The sequence below is a fragment of the Spinacia oleracea genome, chromosome 3 (assembly GCF_020520425.1).
Source record: "Spinacia oleracea cultivar Varoflay chromosome 3, BTI_SOV_V1, whole genome shotgun sequence".
In the NCBI taxonomy this organism is placed as follows: Eukaryota; Viridiplantae; Streptophyta; class Magnoliopsida; order Caryophyllales; family Amaranthaceae; genus Spinacia; species Spinacia oleracea.
Genome location: NC_079489.1, coordinates 15630763 through 15655039, shown reverse-complemented (window position 1 = coordinate 15655039; position 24277 = coordinate 15630763). Strand labels below are relative to the sequence as shown.

At 39.4% G+C, this 24277-nt stretch overlaps 3 protein-coding genes across 9 annotated transcripts; all 3 read left to right on the top strand.

Annotated features, from left to right (window-relative positions):
* The first annotated feature begins 9463 nt into the window (after window positions 1-9463).
* On the top strand, window positions 9464-16681 carry LOC110789097 (putative pentatricopeptide repeat-containing protein At3g47840). 7 transcript variants are annotated; one of them, XM_021993748.2, is made up of 8 exons: window positions 9464-12436; window positions 13319-13705; window positions 14233-14408; window positions 14787-14885; window positions 15188-15339; window positions 15636-15789; window positions 15876-16001; window positions 16183-16681. In XM_021993748.2, the coding sequence occupies exon 1, from the start codon at window positions 9680-9682 to the stop codon at window positions 11786-11788; it is 2109 nt and encodes a 702-aa protein (XP_021849440.2). In that variant the 5' UTR covers window positions 9464-9679; the 3' UTR covers window positions 11789-12436; window positions 13319-13705; window positions 14233-14408; window positions 14787-14885; window positions 15188-15339; window positions 15636-15789; window positions 15876-16001; window positions 16183-16681. The 7 variants fall into 7 exon arrangements, with proteins under 7 accessions (XP_021849440.2, XP_056694905.1, XP_056694907.1 ...); XM_056838927.1 differs by having other exon boundaries at window positions 15530-15789; XM_056838929.1 differs by having other exon boundaries at window positions 9464-12281; window positions 15188-15789.
* Window positions 13524-22893, top strand: LOC130469509 (protein FAR1-RELATED SEQUENCE 5-like). Its single transcript, XM_056838855.1, has 12 exons — window positions 13524-13602; window positions 14637-14770; window positions 15027-15074; window positions 15159-15161; window positions 15280-15339; window positions 15876-16001; window positions 16232-16358; window positions 19157-19297; window positions 19418-19474; window positions 21051-22087; window positions 22452-22757; window positions 22888-22893. The coding sequence occupies exons 1-12, from the start codon at window positions 13524-13526 to the stop codon at window positions 22891-22893; spliced, it is 2124 nt and encodes a 707-aa protein (XP_056694833.1).
* Window positions 22768-23940, top strand: LOC110781110 (protein FAR1-RELATED SEQUENCE 9-like). The gene is made up of 3 exons (XM_056838932.1): window positions 22768-23052; window positions 23137-23398; window positions 23486-23940. The coding sequence occupies exons 1-3, from the start codon at window positions 22896-22898 to the stop codon at window positions 23874-23876; spliced, it is 810 nt and encodes a 269-aa protein (XP_056694910.1). The 5' UTR covers window positions 22768-22895; the 3' UTR covers window positions 23877-23940.
* The last annotated feature ends 337 nt before the right edge of the window (window positions 23941-24277 follow it).

Here is a 24277-nt window from a genome sequence, read left to right as displayed (position 1 = left end):
ATCTTCCTCGAAGAAGGTTCAGACAGGAGCGTCCGAATAGGCAAAGGCCTAAGCTCGGGGCTCCGAATCGATTTGATCCAACTACTCAGGGATCACAAAGACATTTTTGCATGGTCAGCAGCAGATATGCCAGGGATAAATCCGAAGCTGATTTGTCACAAGCTGGACGTCAACGCTGAAGCTCGGCCAATCAAACAAAAGAAGAGGAATTACTCCTCGGAGAAAAACAAAGCCATCGCCGAAGAGGTGAAAAAGTTGCAGGAGGCCGGATTCATCGAGCCATGCATGTACCCAAAATGGTTGGCCAACGTGGTGATGGTCAAGAAAGCGAACGGCTCCTGGCGAATGTGCGTGGATTTCACAGATCTGAACCGAGCCTGCCCCAAAGACTGCTATCCCCTACCAAGGATAGATCAATTGGTTGACTCCACCAGCGGCCATGCACTGCTCAGCTTCATGGATGCCTTTTCAGGCTACCACCAAGTGTTCATGCACCCTGACGACAGGGCAAAGACATCATTCATCACAAGCGCAGGAGTGTTCAACTACAAAATGATGCCTTTCGGCTTGAAAAATGCCGGAGCCACCTAGCAGAGGCTAGTTGATCACGTCTTCGCCGACCAGAAAGGGAGGAATGTCGAGGTCTATGTGGATGACTCCATCGTAAAAAGCATCAAAGAGGAAGACCATGTCAAAGACTTGGCAGAGACCTTCGGAAATCTGAGGAAATACAGCATGAAGCTGAACCCAAAGAAATGTGTCTTCGGGGTGAAGTCAGGGAAGTTCCTCGGATTCATGGTGAGCGAAAGAGGAATCGATGCGAACCCAGACAAAGTCCAAGCGGCATTGGATTTACCTGAGCCGAGGACCAAGAGAGACGTGCAGAGGCTAACCGGCAGGTTAGCCGCACTAACAAGGTTCATATCAAAAGCCTCGGACAAGGGAGCCCCCTTCTTCAAAGCACTAAAACCAAAGAGCCTCCCCGGGGGAGAAGCAGAACCAGTCAAGAAAAAGGGGGTCCCGAGGAAGGTGGATCCCGAACTGATATGGGAACAGGAGCAAAAAGAAGCTTTTCAGCAACTCAGAGCCCACCTAGCTCAACTGCCGACACTGGCCAGACCAAAGGAGGGGGAAACCCTGTACCTATATGTCGCAGTCAGCCCTGGAACCGTCAGCGCAGTGCTTCTTCGGGAAGAAGAGAAGAAGCAACAGCCAATCTACTTCACCAGCCGAACACTCACAGGGGCCGAAACTCGGTACCCGCTCATCGAGAAAGTCGCATATGCAGTAGTGGTAGCTGCACGAAAACTGAGGCCATACTTCGACTCCCACCAGATCACAGTACTAACTGACCAACCGCTCGAGAAAGTACTCGACAAAATAGAGAGGTCAGGAAGATTGGCTGCCTGGCCTTCGAACTATCAGAGTTCGGCATCAAATATCAGCCGAGGACCGCCATCAAAGCACAGGCGTTGGCAGACTTCTTGGCCGAGTGCTCATACCAGGAAATGCTGGATGATACGAAAAGCACTTGGGAGGTCTTCACTGACGGATCTTCCACAATAAACGGCTCAGGAGCAGGAGTTGTACTAATCCCCCCGACGGGGAAAAGCATAGAGTATGCATTGAAGTTCGGCTTCAAAGCAACTAACAACGAGGCCGAATATGAGGCCGCAATCGCGGGGATAGAGCTTTGCTTATCCCTGGAGGCCGAGCATGTTTGCCTCAAAACTGATTCCCAGCTTGTAGCCAACCAGATCCGAGGGGAGTATGAGGCCAAGTGGCCCAGCATGACAGCTTACTTAGGAAAAATTAAATCCTTAACGTCAAAGTTAAGATCCTTTGAATTCATTCTCATCCCCCGAGGACAAAACACGCAAGCAGACGCACTGTCAAAACTCGCAAGCTCAACACTCATCGACCTAAACAGGTCGGTCCACGTGGAAGTTCACCAAGAGAGAAGCATTGACTTGCTACCCACCACAATATGCAGTTTACGTACCGAACCCAGCTGGATGGACGCAGTAGTTGCGTACAAAGAAAGGGGAGAACTTCCCGAAGATAAGCTGCAGGCGAGAAAACTGAAAAGATTCAACAAGTGGTTCATCATCAGCGCCGAAGGAGAACTCATGAGGAAATCATTCTCCGCTCCGCTGCTAAAATGTGTGGGTCCAACAGACGCTGACTACATCCTAAGAGAAATCCACCTCGAGATATGCGAAAACCACATCGGAGGCAGGACATTGGCACACAAAGCCCTTCGGGCCGGATACTGGTGGCCCACTATGGTTTCCGAGGCAAAACAGATGGCAAGGAAATGCGAGAAATGCCAAAAGTTCGCACCAGCTATCCATCAACCAGCTCAAACCCTACAATCAACACTGTATCCCTTACCATTCGCACAGTGGGGGTTAGACATCATTGGTCCCTTCCCCTCAGCTACGAACCAGAAGAAGTGGTTGATTGTAGGAGTCGACTATTTTAGCAAATGGATCGAAGCTGAAGCTGTCTCCTCCATCACCGAACCTCAGGTCCGCAAGTTCATATGGCAGAACATCATCACAAGGTTCGGCATACCAAGACTGATGGTCTTCGACCACGGGAAACAGTTCGACAACACCCCGTTGCAAAAATGGTGCAAGCAGTTCGGCATACACCTAGCTTACTCGGCAGTTTGCCACCCGCAAAGCAACGGGCAAGCCGAAGCTGCTAACAAACTCATCCTCAACGCACTCAAAAAAAGAGTCGAGGATGACAAGAACAAATGGTTAGAAGAGCTACCCGGAACGCTATGGTCCCTTCGGACCACTGAGAAAGAAGCTACCGGGCAAACACCATTCCACCTTGTATATGGATCCGAGGCTGTCATCCCTGTGGAAATCGGAACAGAAAGCTTGAGGATCCAGGCATACAACAGGTATGATGGGCTCCAAGGAGAAAGCAACAACCAACTTCTGTCCGAAGCTCTCGACCTACTGGACGAAGCTCGGAACGATGCGAGGACACTCAACGCAGCTTATTTGCAGAGGGTCAACAAGCATTACAACCGAAGAGTCAACGCTAGACCCCTAAAAGTCGGTGATCTAGTGCTTAGAAACGCCGCCTCGGTTCAGAAAGGACGGATCCATGGAAAACTCTCAGCCACTTGGGAAGGACCATACATCATCCATTCCGAAAAAAGGCCAGGCACGTTTATGCTGAAACAGTTAGATGGAACAATCCTGAAGAACCATTGGAATACCGATGTTCTCAAGAAATATTTTGTATGATCTCTGTCTGTAAGCCAAGTAAGTTGTTTAATGAGAAGAGGAAAGCCGTTGGCACCATGTGTTTCATTAAACCTATCTCTATATTTATTGTCCCTTTATATATACATGCAGCCTCGGATCTGATCAATCCGAGACTAAAAGCAGGTTGACTTTGCCCATTCCTTGATAAAATGCAAGGAATGACCAAATCATACACTTCTGGGAATCGTCCAGAATCCTCGGATTCGCGATACCCAGATAAACCTTGTTCGCAACAAACAGTCGCTCGAGTCGAGTTATAAAACTTCGGCTCAGATCCTCGGATCGCCGAAGTCATAACTAAGAGGCAGACTAGCGATCTCTTGCCCAGGTTTCCGAACCACAAGAGATCGGAAGAACAATCCAGACCTCTGAGCAGATCGACGGATTTGAAGAGTCTGGAAATTAAGGAGTCTCTTAGCAGATCTACGGATTTGAAGAACTCGCAAAATTAAAGAGTCTCTTAGCAGATCTACGGATTTGAAGAACTCGCAAAATTAAAGAGTCTCTTAGCAGATCTACGGATTTGAAGAACTCGCAAAATTAAAGAGTCTCTTAGCAGATCTACGGATTTGAAGAACTCGCAAAATTAAAGAGTCTCTTAACAGATCTACGGATTTGAAGAACTCGCAAAACCAAAGGGTTCTTAACAAGTCTACAGAAAGAAGAGCTCGAAAATCTACGGATTCAAAGAGTTAAAATTGCAGAAGTACAAAATTGAAAAGAGGCAGCCAAGTAACAAACATTCATTTTTTATTCAATATTTGGGGGAAGTACAAATACATCAAAACTCGGTACATACCCGAGGACCCTCAAAAATTGAAAACAAAATGAAACAGTTAAAATCGGCAGCCATCAACAGACAATACCGGCCTACCGAAGTACTAAGAAAGCAAAAAGAAACAAGTACAACGCAGCGCCGAGGCAAAAGGGGGAAAGGCAAGCACACATTCGGAAGTCCTCAACTGGAACCGACCGACTCTGAAGAAGACGACTGCCCGAATCCCTAACTCTTGGGAGTCTCAGGAGCAGCCCCTAGGGGAGCATCCTTCGAAGAACCCCCAGCAGTAGTGTCACCTTCGGAAGTCGCCTTCTGGGCCCGAGCCTCTGCAAGAGCAGCTTGGCGTTCAGCTTCAGCTTCGTCCCGATCGGCCTGACACTCCACCAAGTGATCCTGGGCCCTCATCCAGAGAGGAACTTTCTCATTCCAAGGGAAATGAGGCATATGCTTCGCAAACATGCGCCGAGCACCCAGGATGCCATTCCAATACTGCTCTCTACACTGATCAGCAGTGTAGAGGTCAACTCGTTCTTGCTCTAACTTCCGAATGGCCGCATCCTTCTCTCGGATCTTCAGCTGGAGAACAGGCACCTTGTCAGCTTGATTCTGAATAATCTCCCGATGCTTGACAAACTGCTGAAGCCTCGCCTCCGCTTCCTGGCTCTGCTTAATGGCCGCCTCAAATTTAGACGTCATCTCCTTGAGAAGACTGTCTTTTTCATCAAGTTCGCTCGCAAACTTGGCGGCCATATCTTTCCTCTCCTTGTCGAAGGAAGCTATTTTTTCAGCATCCTCTTCGACTTGGAAGGTGAGCTTCCCAACTTCGGCCCCGATCTGCTCAGCTTAAGCTCTAGCCTCACGACTGTACTGAAGGTATAGTTGCTTGACCTCCACCAGCTCGGAGAAGAGCTGCCCAGCCTTCTGGTCCAAAATAGGAATATCACGAGCATAAGCCTCCTGATATCTCCTCAGTTGTCTCTCCTCAACCGAGCTACACTCGGAAGCGAACGAGGACCAGAAAACAGCCTGGGAGCGAAGGAAAGATGAGAAAAAGTAGGAAAAACGTAAAACAAAAGCACAACTCAAAAGAGAAAATCCAACACTTACCTCATTCAGATAGTACTGGGCCATCATAACCGGGTTCCTCTCTTCAGCTCCAGGAACCCTCCACTGCGGGTTGGCCCGAAGAAGATTCTCCCGAGCAGCTTCGGGACCCACCAAAGATCCCACATGAGCCATGGGATTCTCCCCCAAAACCGGAGCCCTAGCATAGCGAGCCATCGCCTCCCTTACTTCCTCGGGAATCCGTTTCAGCGGAACATCCGAGCAAGGGTCAGCATGGATCAATCTATCCAGGGCCGAGGTCGAAGTAGAACCCAAGGTCGAGTGGCGCCTCTTCCTCGTCAGACCCTGTTCGGGCTGCTCCTCCTCAGCAGAGGGAACTTCCTTCTCAGCCTCGGGAACCTCAACATTAACCTCAACATTAGGGCCTGTGAGGTCCACCATCTCCTTATCTGGACTTCTCTCTCTTTCGAGAGGAACGTCAGCAGATTCCTCCTTCTGCTCGGCCACGATAGGGGCATCCGAGCCAGGAACAAGGTCGGCTTCAATCGCCTCCATCACCTTGGTGATATCCTGGATCTCGATCCCTAAAGAAGTAGACGGCTTCAGCGGAGAGGGGATGGTATCTTCCTCAGCCAACGGTTGATCCACGGGCGGCGGCTCCGCAACCACCACACTCTTCAACTTCTGCCCTGGCAAAGGCATGAAGTGAAGGAGATTCTTGGGAGGAGGCATATCTTCCGAAACCGTTTCCTACAAAACAAGCGTTCAAAGATCAGCTTCAAAAAAAAAGAAAAAGGGAAAGACGGACTACAAGAAACTCCAAGTCAGAGCAAATACCTTCTCCGAGGACTGAGAAGCCTTCGCCTTCTTCGGATGCGCGGAAGACCTCAGAAGAGTGCTACCCTTCCTTTTTCTTTGATCCTAAAAAGGGGAGACCAAGGGTCAATAAATTTAAAAGAAGACAAAGGAAGAAATAAAGAAAAAAGGGTGAAGTACCCGGTTCCTAGATAAAGAGATATCTATCCGAGCCGGAGATGAAACCGAAGGAACGGCACGTGGCACAGCGTCAGTCCCAGGACCCTAAAAAGATGGTCCAGGACCAAGACGTTAGCCGACGGCCAACCAAAAAGAGAGACAAACAAAAAACTTCGGGATATAGAAACACTCACCGGATCTGAGGTTGTCCTCAAATTAGGAAGCACGACCTTCACTGGAACAGCTTCGGGAGAGGAGGCAGAATCCCACGGATCAGCTCGAACTTCGGATATCCGAGCGACACCCGAAGGAGACAACACGTAATCCTTCAAGCGAGGATTACGAGGATTCTCTTTCCCGAACTTGTAATCAGGAGCCGAGTCGTGAATAGTCTTCAGATCCAAAGAGATGCCCAAAATCACAGGATCAAGGCAGCTAAAGCCGTACTCTGCAGAAACAAAACACAAAAATGAGTCAGTAAAACGAGACAAAAAGGAGGAGGACAAACTCACTGAAACACGGTCCCAGCCGAAAGACACCTACCCCTGTCAAAAATCCTGCTGAGACCGGCAACAGCAAGAATGTCCTCCCGCAAGATATAGTTGAGGTTCGGGAGCCAGCTAGACGGCAGTTTGTAGTTGTCCTCCCGAGCCAAAAACCACTGGAGGAGATCCACGTAGTGGTGATGGTTCCGATCCGGAGCAGCCACGCTTCCCATATCAGGATCAGGAGTCACAAACCACTTTAGAGGGCGATAAAAATGGGGATGCTTCGGATCCGTCGGCACGCGAACGAGCAACCACTCCGTCTTCCAATTATGGTCAGAACTGAGGTAAGGGTATGCCGTAATATAGTTCGGCTCCCCTTTTCTTCGGGACTTTTTGTTGATGATGGTCCACCAACCATACCCATCCCCCTTGGAAGCGTGATTGAAAGACAGGTCGTGGAGATCCCGAAAAACGGCGACAGAGCAGGGAAAGTTAACAAAATCGCACACCCATCTAAATCCGATGATGTGCCTCATAGATTTGGGTGTAAGTTGGGCCAAACTGATGTTGTACGACACCAGGAGCTCGGAAATGAAGGGATCCAAGGGAAAACGGAGACTGTTCTCCAAGTGATGAGTATACACAGAGATGAATCCCCTCGGCGGATGAGTCACCCGAGGACGCTCCTGATCGGGAAGCTCGCACCAGTACCCCAAGGCGTGCTGGATTCCGTATAGCTCCTCGGCCCTCCGATGGTAGTTCCCCAGCTTCGCCTCCACCAACCAGTCACCACTGACCGATTTCTCCAACGGACCATCGATCTTAGTGGTCTCATGCAAGATCGGGGCATACTTGCCCTGCGGATCAGCTTCAGTCCAATGAACTGGAAACTCAGGGTAAGGACGGCGCACACCCGAAGAACCAGCTTTCTTAACAGAAGTTGCGCGTTCAGACACGCTAGACCCGCCAACAACATCATCTTTGGAAGCATCCCAACCAGTCGAACGCCTCTCCACCGGCCTCTCCGAAGGCCGACCCCTCGAAGTTTTCTGTACCCTTCCCGAAGGCACATTCTCCCTCTCACTAGAGGAGCCAACGACGAACTTACTTTTGCCCCTATTCTTTGCCATGGTCGCGAATTCTCGGTCTAGGGTTTAGATTGAGGAGTAGAAGGAAGAACGAAGAAGTAAGGAGAATTCAGAAACAAATTACCTTTTTCCGAAGCGGAATTCACCGATAAAACGAACAACACAAGTTCCCGAAGTCTAAAGCTGATCGAATTTCGTAGATCTGAAGAAACTCAAAAACCGCGATCGCCGGGAAAAGAGAGGAAGTTTGTTTAAAAGAGAGAGAAAGTAAAGTTTGAAGGAAGTTTAGCGCCCGGTATTTATAGAAAAGGGAAGCGTATCAACTTCCTTTCGACCCACGATCTCCACGACACAATGCAAATCCCAACACTTGTCATCAATGCAAATCATCCCTTTTCAAAAAAAGAGAGGGAACTTTTGGACTTCTGACAACTGGAAACCCACCCATTTAATTCTAAATGGACCGGGTCTGGGGGGGCATGTTGTTTGGGCTCCCAATTGATTCTCAATTGGGCCACTAAGTCCAAAACCCAATGGCTCTAAACAAACAGCATCAAACCTACCAATGGCTAGTCAGCCATCCATCAAGGCCCAAGGCCCAATAGCAATAAATGACCTATGGGCATTTATTATGCAAACACTATAAATAGGCCGCCAAGGCTCACACCTCAAGGTACGTCCAATTTATCGCCTTAAGACTACTCTTCTAGAGAACTTCTCTCTAGATTCCGAGCATCATTCTTACTTAGGCATCGGAGGGGCTTTCCTCGGAAACACCCCCGAGGCTAGTGACTTTGCTCTTGTGCAGGTGAATTCGGACTCGACTCATTCAAGCAAGCAAGATCTTCAACACATACGAAAGGGCCTTCATTCGAAGCCCATTGTTTCCATCTTTACAACACCGGAACACATCCTATTATTGAATTTGAACTGTTTCAGACATTCAATCGTTTTTCTCAACAATTGAATTAACGGTTCTATTTAAATGGCTGATCGAAACAGTCTAATTAAAATTGGAAAGGGGAATGTAAGAATTTAATTGATTAAATTGATATTGAATTTGAATTTGAATTTGAGTCAAGTAATGAATTAATTGCTAAATACTTGTAAATGTTAAATGGGTTGAAGGAGAATAGGAAGAGGAAAGGCCTGTGGGAATTCTAAAAGTCTGGAAAATCATCCCATCGTTACAGTGAAGAGGAAGTATTGAAGGAGATGTAGTAAAAGATGAAGTAGAAAACAGGGGAGGGAGACATGAAAGGTGACACGTGGATTAATCAGAAAAAAGATATAAGGTTAGTGGTAGAAAGCAGGGGAGGGAGACATGAAAGGTGACACGTGGATTAATGACAAAAAAGATATAAGGTTAGTGGTTTGAGTTTTTAAATACTAGGTATAGATTTTTTCAATAACTATAAGAAATAAAGGGAAACTTACAAGCCGGGGAGGTTTAAGTCAAGTTAAATTGGTTTTGGATCCTCTAAAGTTCTAAAATAACTCTATAAGGTAGAGTTTGAACATATCAACCATTGAATGAAAAATCAATGGTTCATATATTATCTTTCCAAAATTCCCCCTATTTTTTCTCATCAATACGGAGTATGAGTCATTGATTTTAAATGTTTAGATACAACTCTAACTTGTAGAGTTTTATTAAAACTCTAGAGGATCCGGACTCAATTAAATTATACAGTATTTGAGAAAAATTTAGATCCGGAGTAGGATAATTTCAGGATTCACTTACGGTTCGGGTTCGGGTCGGGTCGACAAGGTTGGTGCAAGTTGACTCAAATCCATAACTGAAAAAAAACAAAACAAAGAAAGCAGCCTGAAACGATCAGACGCACTTCTGTCCCACACGGCCACACTCTTAAGTCCGGCACGGCGGCACCCCCGCTCTGAACCACCGTGAGGAGAGAGATAGTGACGATACTTAATTCCGCGGTTATCAAACAAAAACAAAGTATCCGTATTTTAGCGGGTGCCTAATTGCCTATGATTCTGTTGACAAGAAACCATGTCAGGAGATACTTCACAGGATCAGCCATTTCTACTGCTGATTATCTCGAATCTCCAGTTATAAATACGCAAATCAATCCACCAACACAATCTACCCAGATTACAAACGTGTTCGAAATTAATCTCCAGCTTAAGGAGCTTGTAAAAGCTGGTAATTTGGAAGATGCACGTACACTGTTCGACCAAATGCCGCAAAGAGATGTGGTTTCTTGGACCAACGTAATATCTGGTTATGTAAATGCCTCAAACTATGACGAGGGTTTGCATTTGTTTTCCAGAATGTGGGTTGAGCCTTATATTAGACTTGACCCATTTGTACTAAGTTTAGCTCTGAAAGCTTGTGGACTTAATCATAGTCTAACTAATGGGAGATTGTTGCATGGGGTTTGTGTTAAGAATGGTCTTGTTAATTCTGTGTTTGTGGGAAGTTCACTTCTGGACATGTATGCTAAATCCGGTAATATTTCTGAGAGTTGTCGGGTTTTCGACGAGATGCCAGAGAGGAATGTAGTTTCCTGGACCGCCATCATAACAGGACTTGTTAAAGCTGGTTATTGTAAAGAAGGGCTGTTGTATTTTTCTGAAATGTGGTGCTCTGGTTTACACTGTGATGCATTTAGTTTTGCTATTGCATTGAAGGCTTGTGCTGATATATGTGATCTGGAACGTGGCAAGGAAATCCATACACAAGTTATGAAGAAGGGTTTTGATTTGGGCTCTTATGTGGTGAACACACTTGCTACCATGTACAATAAATGTGGGAAGTTGGAATATGGGATGTGCTTGTTTGGAAGAATAGGGATTCCTGATGTTGTTGGATGGACCTCGCTCATTACTTCCTATGTTCAGATGGGTAAAGAAGAGATTGCTGTTCAACAGTTTAAGCGAATGAGAGACTCCGAAGTGAGGCCTAATGAATATACATTTGCAGCTGTAATTACTGCTTGTGCACATCTGGGTAGAGTTATCTGGGGTGAACAATTACATGGTCATGTAATGAAAACTGGTTCTGTGGATGCTCTATCAGTTGCAAATTCAGTCATGACATTGTATTCAAGATGTGGGCAGTTAAAATCAGCATCTTTAATTTTTGAAACTATTACTAAGAAAGATATTATTTCATGGACCAGCATAATTACAGGATATTCTCAAGCTGGTTATGGCAAAGAAGCGTTTGATTATTTCTCATGGATGAGGAAGGAAGGGCCAAAACCTACCGAATTTGCTTTTGCTAGTATGTTGAGCGTCTCAGGAAGTATGGCAGTTCTGGAACAGGGTAGGCAACTACATGGTTATATTTTGAAAGGTGGATTAGAACACAAATCTTTGATACAAAGTGCACTAATTACTATGTATTCCAAATGTGGATGCATAAAAGATGCTTCAAAGATATACAGTGGTACAAGCAATGATGATGTTGTGTCATGGACTTCCATGGTAAATGGATTTGCTGAACATGGTGACAGCCTAAAAGCTTTAGATTTGTTCAACAAAATGCTGCAAGCTGGTCTGAGGCCAGATGCTGTGACATTCATTGGAGTTCTCTCTGCTTGTAGTCATGCAGGACTTGTAGATTTGGGTTATAGCTATTTTAATTCTATGACCCAAAAGTTTCAAATTAGGCCGTCTAAGGAACATTACGGCTGCATGATTGACCTCTTATGCAGAGCTGGAAGGCTCACGGAAGCTGATAAAATGATCAATACAATGTCATACGAAGTAGATGAGGTTATCTGGTCAACTTTGCTGAGAGCATGTAGAATTCATGGTGATGTTGAGCGTGCTAGACATGCAGCTGAAAGGATTCTTGAGCATAATCCTCATTGTGCTGGGACACTTACTACCTTAGCTAACATTTACTCTGCAAAAGGGAAGTGGAGAGAAGCAGCGGATATTAGAAAGGTGATGAGATCTGAAGGGGTAGTAAAAGAGACAGGGTCATCATGGATTAAGATTAAGGATGAGGTTTCAACATTTGTTTCTGGGGATAAATCACATCCAGATGGTGATCATATATACAATGTCCTGGATTTGCTGATCTCTGGTGTAGATGTCATTGATCAGGAGGATGATGCCCTTCTGTAGACACCTTATTTAAATAGAAGCAAATCTTGGTTTGATCTAGACCTTATTTTAATATGTGTGCAAGGTGAGATTGACTGTGTATGTGATGGTTGGAAATTATTGCGCTTTGCATCCCAACATTTTTGTGACCTACGATAACAATATACTTTTCAGTTCTAGGGCTGGAAGTAATTAAAAAGATTGCCTTGCGCATTATGAGGAAGTTTCCATAAACCAACTCAAACACCAATGCCTTTCTTTTGGAATACTGTATCTCCTAGCACCCTTGTATAGCATATACTATTACCCTGGGCCTGAGGTATTGTCTGATACCTGTATCCCAAACATTATCATCTTCTAGTAAATCTTCAGCAATTAAGCCTTTCCTATATCACCCATTTTTTAGGATTAGGGTTCGAACTGAAGTGGTGGGGGTTTCGGGAAGGGATGCTGAGCTTAAAGTAATTGATATCGGAAGAGTTGAATTTCAGTGGCAACAATGAACCATTTACAGGTAGTTTGTGCTTGACAAGGAGGTACTCTTTCTATAAGTTTATGGCACTATTATTTCATTAGAAGTATACGAATGCAGAACACTGATCATTGATTTCATTAACAAAACTTCCTGGAGATATGGATGCAATGGATCCTTCCATTGCAATAAGGGAGGTAAACAATCAGTGCACCTTTTAATTATTATAGCTTCTAGCTTCTATATGCAGTAAAATATAAATATACTATCATAATTATAATTTAAGAGTTTATTGACCAAAGAAATTGTATTTGACCATTTAGATTATCATCTCTTCTCTTGGCTGTGCTGCATTATTAACTTGAATCAAAGGTTACTTTCTTTCTTAAAACCAACTTCCATTGATATGCTTTTTAACGGTTTATTGAAATTATATCTTCCCTGAACGCCTATTTGGTTTCTTTTCTGCTCAATAATGAATATTTTCCATAAACGTTGATGGGATGTGGGGAGTATAAAGGTCCATATGCATTAAAAGAAGAAATGAAACAAGCTCTCCAGCTTCATTGTTGTATAGTGGCAGGAGTCTGTGTAGCCATTTAAGTCCATTTAAGTCGCATACCATAAGTGAGGACCTGAGGTGTCTGAAAACCCTTGTACCCAGGCATATTAGCTTCTATAAGTTGTTACTTTGTTTGATTTCTTTAGTAGTTCACCTTATCGTATTAGTACCTTGGAGACATTGTTGCAACACTGCTAAGAATCAACTTCAAACAGGCAGTTAAGAAAGCCTAAGCAATATTCTGTCAACAATAAACAAGCAGGAAATAGGATTAAGGCCAGATAATAGGATTGTATTCAACTGATCAGAGTAATTAAAAGGATTTTATTCAACTGATAATAGGATTTCACGCTTCTAAACAACTCCTCCACTAATTCTCATGCACTCTGCTCTGACATCATCATAACAAATTGCTAGGTGGAATTGAAGAACCTTGTTTTCTTCTTTTCATTGGTTTATCGTTTATTATTTGGCAATAACTTTTGTTTCTGACTATGGATGCTACTTGACATCTCAGGATGAAGCCAGCACTTTTGAGTTTTGAGATAAGTTACATCAGGTCTATTGTCAGATGTGATAAACTCGAGGCTGATTTTTGTGTCGATAGCTTGAAGAAGCGGCTGGAGAAAGCAAAGGCTGATAAGAAGAAGGGTTCTGCAGCCAAACCTTTCCAACATTCGAGTTCACAGTCCTGTGAAAATGCATGAACGGTGTTCAAAGCCATGGAAACAAGATTCCTCAGGATGTTTCAGAATCAGGGATGCAAACAGAAAACGCCTATTGATCCTCTTTATGATAAAGGTCTCTTTATATACTACTGGAAACCTTGAACAAAATGTCAGCCATGACAAAAACAGCTCTGGAGAGTCAAATGTCAATTTGTGAATGAATGTTCTTCAAAGGGGTAGGTTCTAGTTTTAAGTTTTAACTGAGATGTCACTGGTAGACTGCTAGTGTAGGTTCTAGATTCTTTTTTCTGCTCAAGTAATTCATTGCTTGCCACATAAATAGTATTCTGATATGTAACCACTTGCTCACATATTGTTGATCCTCCTTGGAATTTTAGAATAGATTCCACAAAAATTAAGGGGATTTTTATATACTTATGTGTAGTTTGAATTTCTATACCATGTAATTCCTGTCATTAAAACGAGGTTTTAGGAAACACTTCATCCACCCATGCAGATGATCAGGTGCCGAATCCCATGTATTTTAACTTGCAAGCATTTACTTTAAAGTCCATGTTGGTCACCCTAGAATCACTGAAACAACTTGTCTCCGGACTTGGGATTTTTCAGTTGCAATATTGAATTTTGGTACTTGGTAGTACATCCATGTGATCAAATGTTCTAATTCTTTTTATCAGAGTTGTTTTATTAAATTGTTTCAAAGGTTGTTAGTTGATTATCCACTTAATATGAAATTGTGCAGCCCGAGTTCTTATCCCGAGGTTATCTCGAAATAGTTGAGTGCTCGGACTTGTGGGAATGGCATTTACATCTCAATTATTCCCTAAATTCCCGTGTGTTATTGGTGATATATCAGACAATCAAGACATTTTATTGGTATTACCCCTCATGGAATTTATCAAAGAAGATCTATACAAGGTTAGTGACTACTTATATAGATGCATGCATGAAATGATTCCTTCTGCATCATGTTATTCGACTCTAGGGGCTAGTATTCATCCTCTCACCTGGGCCCTGGAGCTCTCGGGCTTAATCACTTAGATGGGAGTGGGTGAAAATGAACTAGGAAGGATCAGTGTTGACTTTTGTTTAGGTAGTTATTGGACTTTGAAATGGCATGTGAATATACAATGCTTATGTATATAGGTTATTCTTGCTTTGCCTTGTATTTTGAGGGCATTGCTTTTGACCATTTGTTTTGGTACAAATTTCTGCACTTCAGTTTGTTGGGTCACCTTAGTCTTTACTTCCCTATTGTCTCAGTAATTCTCAGGGGTCAGGTATGTATTTCTGCAGATTTGTAACACCAATAATCGTATCCGGGTGGAAGATCCCTCAAATCGAAGTTCATTGTTTGCTCGAAATTGAATCCGCATGGGCAAGATACACAAACCTGTAAGCTGATGGCTAGATGAAGCGCTAATTTTTGTAATTAATATCTTATTGACGTCCTATCATTTGTTAATGTGGCATATGTCTGTCTGATTGGCATGACTATGTTACACTGCATATCTCTTATACAATTTCTGCATGCAGCAAATCCGCATACTTCTTCCCCTTCCCCTGACTCTGCTTCTGTATAATGTCAGCTGGATTGTCATATATGTTATTTGAATATTCTGGTAGATATGAAATTTTTATTTTAACTTTGATCATGGTTAAATGTAGAAGGTAAATGACTAGAGTGGGTTTTTTAGGTGGATTCATGTCTGAGCTACAAGGAAGAATTGCACTTTACAGGCTAACACGGTTGTATGTTGATTACATTTGTTGGGTTCTGTTTGATCAGGCTGTGACCATAATGCCTGTAAGCAACAGATATTTTCCACCATGCTACCTCATTTATTTGGTAAACCTTCCTTGACACATGCCTATAAATATGATTTCAGTTTACTCTTTACTCTCTGTTATGGGAATCTACTACTCAATCTGATTTACAATAATGTTGCATTTCACCAGATATAGATATTATGGTTGGATGACTGTTACTATATCCAACCCTTGCCCCGACTAATGATAACTTTTGTTGGTGGCTGCAGCATGGTTATGCTGTTATTGACCTAGCCAGTTTAAACCCATCCCAAACAGGATCTTTATCCTTGAGATAGTTTGAACTTATTGTTGCAACTTCACTGCTGATAACAGATGATAACAGATAATGCCCTGATGACTGAAGGGAGGTTGTAGCTTTCTTAATGTTTCCTGCTGCAAAATTTTCGGATCTACTCGAGCTTCATGAAATCAGAGACTTGTTCCAGGGAAGATACAAAACTCTTTGGAGTACTATATGAACCAAAAGGTAATTCACAAATCAGAATGACTCAGCACGTGTGCAGCTATCTTGCTTACATTTTGCAGTTAATAAGTTTGTTTCTGGTACTGCAGTTTGTGCAGAACATAACTCCCAAACCACCTTGTATGGAGAAAAACATGACATTATTCGAAGAAATAGCAGCCAGATTTACGTTAAGATGGGAAAGTAGGGCGGCTAGTTCTTCCATTACTGAGCAGGTAATTCTTTGTCCTGTCAGTTTTCATTCCGAATCAGGTATCGTTCCTTTTGTGCCATAAATTCTGGTTATGTTGCCTTTTCTGCTGTCTTTAGTGGAATTGAAATTTCAAGAAAATCAACTTGTTTCTTTTTATCCCTCAAACTTTTGATCTTTTACTTTGTATGTGGTATTATGTGCAGAAACACTAGCGAATTCCTGAGGTAAAAGTTTGAACACCTTTTGCTAAAGAATGGGACAGTCAAAGATGAAGTTTTGCCGAAGAAAAAGATTGAAGCTACTCCTCCTATAGTCCTATGCCTAGTAGAGAACAACAAGTTGATGGCAGAAATCAAATGGAAAGCAGGAGAGACTGACTGTATTCTTGAGAGTTGAGAGGAAAGATGAAGTGAAGTATAATGTTTCTAAGGCACCAATCTCAGATATAAGCCACTCTTTTGGGGAAGATAACAATGCTAAAGAAGCTGTTCGGCCCCCTGTGGGACCCACTTTTACATAAATTACCAAAATACCCCTTTTAGCGGAAATTACTCAAATACCCTCAAACACAAACCCTCAAATGGGCTCGGATCACAATTTCGGGGCCCATATCTCAGCCTCCCGCAGGCCCATTGTAACGCCCCGACCTCTAATTCACTTATTAAGGAGTACTTAGCAGCGGAATTAACCTAATTCGGTCGGGACATTACTGCCGTAACTCCCTCTTGGGAATTACAAGGCAACCATCATAATAATTACTATTAATTCTCCAAATAACACAATAATCCTTTTTAATTCCTTAAGAAAAGTACGTAACTTAATCAAGAATCTTTACTGGAACTTGTTACAACTTAACAATAACTTAGGAGACATAGCTATAGTGAAATCCTTGCCACTATTCGTTTCCGTGGTCCCCAGTAGTACCTAAAACAGAAAACAAAACGGTGAGCAGAAGACTCAGTAACGAGTTACCCTAGCATCGTAACATCATTTCAATTCATTTTATTTAATAAACAGGAAGAATAGAATATAGTAAAACATTTCATAAATCATCATTTTCAGAAACATTATTTCAGGAATATCATTTCAGGAACATCATTTCTTTAACCTTATTTTCTTTTAACAGTATTATTCTGGTCGTCAGGACTTTACATGAAAACATGGTAGGACGTCTCCTACGAACAGGGGAAGCCAGTGCTTCATAACAGGGGGAGCCAATGCTCCATAACAGGGGAAGCCAGTGCTTCTTATCAGGGGAACCTTGGTTCCATATCAGGGGAAGCCAGTGCTTCTTATCAGGGGGGAACCTTGGTTCCATATCAGGGGAAGCCAGTGCTTCTTATCAGGGGCTCCATATCAGGGGAACTTGACAAGTTCTTACACTTTCATTTATCATGTTTACATTTCTTTTAATGGAACATTAATCAGGAAAATCTCATTCATTCAGGGTGGTTTAATAAACCATTAAATATTGTTATTTCATAAAATCATTTCTTTCAGGAATAATTCATTAAATCAATACTTTGCATAAAGCTGCATTATCATAAAACAATTACAAATGAGGGAGAGGGGATTCAATCCTGAGACCTATCTTAAAGGTGCCCTCATTACCTGTTTTAATCACTAAGTTAATACCTCATTAGTAGGGGGAGAAAGAATGTGAAATTGGAGTTCTCTTTCTCTCCCTCCCCCCCTCTCTCTCTCTCTACATTCAGGAAAGTAAGGGAAAAAAAGCAAATAAAATCTCGTCTGGCTAGATCCCAAAGTCTCACCCTAACAAAAGTAGTCTCTCCATCACCGCAACTTGAGCTAGATTGTGCGCTGATCTTACCTAGTCCCGATCAACCTTACATATATCACATTAGTTAAAATCCTTTCCCCGTTTTAGAATAGTTGCTAACGTCTAATTCGGTTGGACATCCGACCTTTCCCCTTCTTGAGATTAGTGGCAAGGCTTGCGGAGTCTGTGTAGATTGCTATACTTGCAAGTGAAGAAACGAGAGCTTATTCCATCCCTTTTAAACACGCAGAAGCTTCTGTTTGAATGGTGAGTGAGACATTCCTAAATCACATCCACCTATAATATCGCCATTAAGGAAATTTTGTTGATTCAAAATCCAAACCATACCTGCTCTTTTAGAATGTTTCGTCCACGCTCCGTCTACTTGAATGCAGGTGATGTTTGTATTCGAACATTGTTGTCGACCAATTTGAACATGAAGGAACCTTGGAGGGTAAAAAGATCCCGCAAAGGGTTGAAACTGTAAGTCGTGATTCCTCATGAAAGCGAAAGTATGATAGTGTTTCTAACGCAACATTGATATTAGCCAGAACTGATGCGTAGTCCCTATCCCGACCTTTGAAAATTTGGTTATTCCTCCTGACCCATAAACCCAAAAAGAGGCAAGGCAATGTATCCCCTTCCTTTCCATCATGGCTTAAAAAAAGTCGGGTATAGTGAAGAGCCCAGTCTGTTAGACTAAGGTTTTCATTATGATTTGAGTGGATACCTATACGATTTGTGCAATATATTTATTTTATTATTTCTATTTTATTTATTTTGTAGGTACAATTTAATGAAATGTACAAATCGTACATGTGCATATTTATTATTGATGAGTGACATTTATGTTACTCACAGGGTAGTCATTTAGGCATTATTCGAGTCATTTATTCTATATTTAGCATTTTAGTCTTTATTTTCTTACTTTATCATTTTAATTATTTATAGCTTAGTTTAGCGTTTTTAGCTAATTTTTTTTATTTTTTAGATTTTGATTTCGTAATTTATTTTTTATTTTGTTTTATAATTTTATAGTTTAATTATGTTAGTTTTCATTATTATTTTTCTATATTATTTCTATTAAAATTCTATTTTGTTGTTGTTGTTGTTGTTGTTGTTGTTGTTATTATTATTATTAGGTTTTACTATTTTATCTTTTATTTATTTTATATTTTCCGATTTTCTACCCTTGTGTTTGTCTTAATTGTATAGGTAATGCTCGGAGTGTCAAGATGCGAGATGAAAAGCAATTACGCTTGCATGGACCCGGTCCACCATTAAGGTTACCATGGACCAGGGTAATTAGGTAATTTGCAGCACTGAACCGTTTGAAATCACGTGTTCCAAAATAACAGAATGCGCGAAACCCTAAAATTGAAATCTCTCTCCTCCAGCAGCAGCTTCTCTCTCTTACAACAGCTTCTCTCTCCTCCAACAGCTTCTCTCTCTTCGAGCTTCAACAATGGAGGACGATTTAATCGATTTGAATATCGATTTAAATCGCGCAATAGAAGAAAAATTGTATAATTATGACGGTAATATTCGAATCCTAATAACTAACTACGAAGAAAATTATAGTAACTTTCATACTCATTGAGTAATTATTATTATTTTAGAAAACTTTGAGAATCATAGAGAAGTATATGATGTTTAAGATGAAGATGAAGGCACATCTCAGCAAGTTATGGTTGCAAATCAATGTATTGAAGAAGGTATGATATATTATCTTTTAATATATATATATAGTAACTGTTATATTGATATAGTTAACATATTATAATTGCAGTAGTGTAACTAACATAGAAAGAGGAATTATATTTAACGCAGAGTAACTATAACATACAAAGAGAAACTATGTTTAATGTAGAGTAACTATCTCATATAGACAGGACTTATAGTAACTGTAGAGTAACTATAAACTATGGAGACTAACTATATAAAATGAAGAGTAACTATCACATATAAAGAAGAACTATATACTGTAGAGTAACTATCACATATAAACAAGAGTTATATTAAGTGTGAGTAACTATAATATATAAACAGTAACTATATAAAATAAAGAGTAACTATCACATATAATGATAACTATATTTAAAATAAAGTAACTATAATTTATGAATGGTAACTATATTAATTATAGAGTAACTTCACATAATGAAATAATATAAATAAGAAATAACTACATTTAATTTATAGTAACTATAACATATAAAGAATAACTGTATTAACTGTAGAGTAACTATAACAATCAATAGATCCTAAGTAAGTATGTTAAATATAGAGTAACTATTACATGTAAAGAGTAACTATATGAACTGTAGAGTAACTATAACAATCAATAGATCTTAAGTAACAATGTTAAATATAGAGTAACTATAACATATAAAAAGTAACTATATAAAATGCAGAGTAACTATCACATATAAAGAAGAACTATATACTGTAGAGTAACTATAACTTATAAAAAGGAGTTATAGTAACTATAATATATAAACATTAACTGTATAAAATGAAGAGTAACTATCCCATATAATGATAACTATATTTATAATAAAGTAACTATAATTTATGAAAGGTAACTATATTAATTATAGAGTAACTTCACATAATGAAATAATATAAATAAGAAATAAATACATTTAATTTATAGTAACTATAACATATAAAGAATAACTGTATTAACTGTAGAGTAACTATAACAATCAATAGATCCTAAGTAAGTATGTTAAATATAGAGTAACTATTACATGTAAAGAGTAACTATATGAACTGTAGAGTAACTATAACAATCAATAGATCTTAAGTAACAATGTTAAATATAGAGTAACTATAACATATAAAAAGTAACTATATAAAATGAAGAGTAACTATCACATATAAAGAAGAACTATATACTGTAGAGTAACTATAACATATAAAAAGGAGTTATATTAACTATGAGTAACTATAATATATAAACAGTAACTGTATAAAATGAAGAGTAACTATCCCATATAATGATAACTATATTTATAATAAAGTAACTATAATTTATGAAAGGTAACTATATTAATTATAGAGTAACTTCACATAACGAAATAATCTATATAAGCAATAAACTACATTTAACTTATAGTAACTATAACATATAAAGAATAACTATATTAACTGTAGAGTAACTATAACAATCAATAGATCCTAAGTAACTATGTTAATTATATAGTAACTATAAAATATAACGAGTAACTATATAAATATTAAGAGTAACTATCACATTTAATGATAACTATATTTGTATTTGTACAGGTTCAATAATACATTCAATTGATACAAACCACAACATCTTTGAAAATCCAAATAATGAGCAGGAAGAAAACATTGATAAAGAATTAGATGGCAGTTTAATTGGAGAAGCAAGGAAAACAACCGATGAGATTTATGATCTATATTGCAAACATGCTGCTATTATTGGTTTTAGTGTACGAAAAGGGAAGAATAGATATAAAGAAGGAACCACAATTGTTAATGGAAAATACTTCTACTGCTCTGCTGCTGGAATAAGAGACCCTCCTAAAAACAAAGAACTCAAAAATGAAGATGATCAATCAGATGCAAAAAAGAAAGAAAGGAGAAAGAGGGTTATGATAACAAGAACAAAATGTGAAGCTCAAATATTTGCAAAGAAGAATGAAAATGGAGATTTTGAAATAGAAAAGCATGTAGTGGTACATAATCACCCATTGACAAGAGAAATAAGTAATTATCTCCACCGATCGGAACGACAAATGACAGAACCTAAAAAAGAAGCTATTGAGGCAATGTCAGAATGTGGTCTAAGACCAATGGAGTCTTATAGGTATATGTCAACAGAAACTGGCGGAGACGACTGTGTAGGTCATACGATGATTGATCATCTAAACTACTGCTACAAGTTAAAAATGAAGCAAATTGATGGCAAGGATTCACAAACACTAGTGAACAAACTGTATGACATACAATCAATAGATCCCGAGTTCTTTTTCAGAGTAAGACTCAATGCTGAAGGAAAAGTTGAGTGCCTATTTTGGAGGGATTCTATGATGAGAGAATATTACAAAATATATGGAGATGTTCTAGTTTTTGATACTACATTCAGAACCAATAAGTACAATCTCATATGTGCTCCATTTGTTGGTATCAATAACCATTGGAAAAACACAATGTTTGCTTGTGCTTTCATTGGGGATGAAACCACAGAATCTTTCGTTTGGGTGTTTGAAACTTTTCTGAAGGCTATGGGAGGAAAGCACCCTATATCAATTTTCACTGATCAAGATGCAGCTATTGCTGCTGGAATAGAACAGGTACCTCTTCATATATTATAGTTACTATTTTGACAATATAGTAACTCTTTATAAAATATAGTTACTATTTTAACAATATAGTATCTCTTTATAAAATATAGTTACTATTTTGACAATATAGTAACTCTTAATTCAATATAGTTACTATTCTAAAATTATAGTAACACTTTATAAAGTATAGTTACTATTTTGACAATATAGTAACACTTTATAAAGTATAGTTACTATTTTGAGAATATAGAAACTCTTATTAAAATATAGTTAATATTTTGACAATATAGTAATTCTTTATAAAGTATAGTAACTCTTTATAAAATATAGTTACTATTTTGTGGAACTATATATATTCATTATTGTTTTTCAGGTTTTTCCTTCTTCAAGACACAGGTTATGCTTGTGGCACTTGAGTAAAAATGCAAACAGTAGGTTTGGTTTATTGAAGTCTGATAAAAACTTCAAAAACGCATTCTACAAGTGTTTAAGTGGGTGTATAACACCAAATGATTTTGAAGAAACTTGGAAATCTATGATCAACACTTTTAAGCTGGAAAAAGATGACTGGTTCAACAGATTGTATGGTCTTAAAGAAAAATGGTGTACAGCTTTAAGTAAAGATTTTTTTTCTGCCGGTATACTTTCTTCACAAAGAAGTGAAAGTACAAACCATGATGTTGGTTTTAAAGCAAATAAAAGTACAACATTAACAGAGTTCTATAGTATTTTTCAAGCTACAATAAATCGATGGAGAAAAACCGAAGAAAAAGACGACTTTGACTGTACAAGGGGAATACCAACTTCAGAGCTAAGTATGAGTGCTATATTAAAACAGGCAGCAAATGTATACACGATAACACTTTTTCGTGATTTTGAAGAAGAGTTCAAGCTTTCTGTGGCAAGTAGTACAATGTTCAAGGGAAGTGTAGGAAGAACAGTGTTTTTTGAAGTGTGGATAGAAGGAATAACAGGTAAAAAAACTATAAATCTTTATTTATTATTTAGAGTAGATGTTCTTTTGAATAATATTACATTATATGTAAATAATCTAACAGGATCAAGGCAAGAAGTTCAATACAAAATGGAAGATTCAACCGTCACTTGCACATGCAAAAACTTTGAAGAATCTGGATGGTTGTGCTTCCATTGTTTAAGAATATTGCATATACATTCAATCAATACAATTCCAGATCGTTACATAACAACAAGATGGACTAGATATGCAAAGAAACAGATATGGGAAAGGGTTGATACAATAAAAAGGGAGAAAGGTGAAATCAACAATTTTACTGGTTGGAGATTACATATGATCAGAAGGTAATTTTTTCAATATACATTAGTTCATTTTCATATATTTACAATTACAGTTGATATTTTACTTAACACTTAAACTCTATACCACAGATACTATAACTTAATTTTGAAAGGGCATAAGATAGCAAAGGCCAGAAAATTTATCGAGGAGAAGTTTAAAATGGATAATAAAGCAGTTGATGAAATCATAAAAAAGGAAGAAGAAAGGAAGGCAAAAGAAGAAGCTGCAAAGATAGCAGAACAAGAAAAGGCAAAAGCTGAAGCACAACGAGAAACACAAGACGGGGAATCAACTAATTCTGAAATAACAATTGTGCTTGATCCTGATCGTGCTAATACTAAAGGAAAGAGTAAGAAGAGAATAAAGGGTCAATATGACAATTACAAGCAGCCATCAAAGAAAGGAAAAAAGAAACACAAAGAATTTGGATCCAAGACACCCAATATTCAATTATTTATACCTAAAGAACAACTATTTTAGTGATGTTCTTGTTTTATTATCATATACAGTTACTTCAACATTTTTAAACAAATTTATTGAGTGTTTATACTATAGTTCTCCTTTACAATACATAGTTACTATACATTCAGTATAGTAACTCTTTATAAACACACAATTTTTATTTATAGTAACTCGTTATAAAATAGTTACTATTTTGACAATATAGTATCTCTTAATACAATATAGTTACTATTCTGAAAATATAGTAACTCTTTATAAAATATAGTTACTATTTTGACAATATAGTAACTCTTAATAAAATATAGTTACTATTCTGATAATATAGTAACTCTTTATAAAATATACTTACTTTTTTTACAATATAGTAACTTTTTATAAAATATAGTTACTATTTAAAAAATATAGTAACTCTTAGAACA

Excerpts from the sequence above, each read along its gene's own strand:
- LOC110789097 (XM_056838929.1), top strand. The coding sequence starts at position 9,680 with ATGATTCTGTTGACAAGAAACCATGTCAGGAGATACTTCACAGGATCA.
- LOC130469509 (XM_056838855.1), top strand. The coding sequence starts at position 13,524 with ATGGAAACAAGATTCCTCAGGATGTTTCAGAATCAGGGATGCAAACAG. Across the intron at positions 16,002-16,231 it reads GTTCTTCCATTACTGAGCAG|AATGGGACAGTCAAAGATGA; the intron begins GTAATTCTTTGT and ends CTTTTGCTAAAG. Across the intron at positions 19,475-21,050 it reads AAATCAATGTATTGAAGAAG|GTTCAATAATACATTCAATT; the intron begins GTATGATATATT and ends GTATTTGTACAG.
- LOC110781110 (XM_056838932.1), top strand. The coding sequence starts at position 22,896 with ATGAGTGCTATATTAAAACAGGCAGCAAATGTATACACGATAACACTT. Across the intron at positions 23,053-23,136 it reads GTGGATAGAAGGAATAACAG|GATCAAGGCAAGAAGTTCAA; the intron begins GTAAAAAAACTA and ends ATAATCTAACAG. Across the intron at positions 23,399-23,485 it reads AGATTACATATGATCAGAAG|ATACTATAACTTAATTTTGA; the intron begins GTAATTTTTTCA and ends TCTATACCACAG.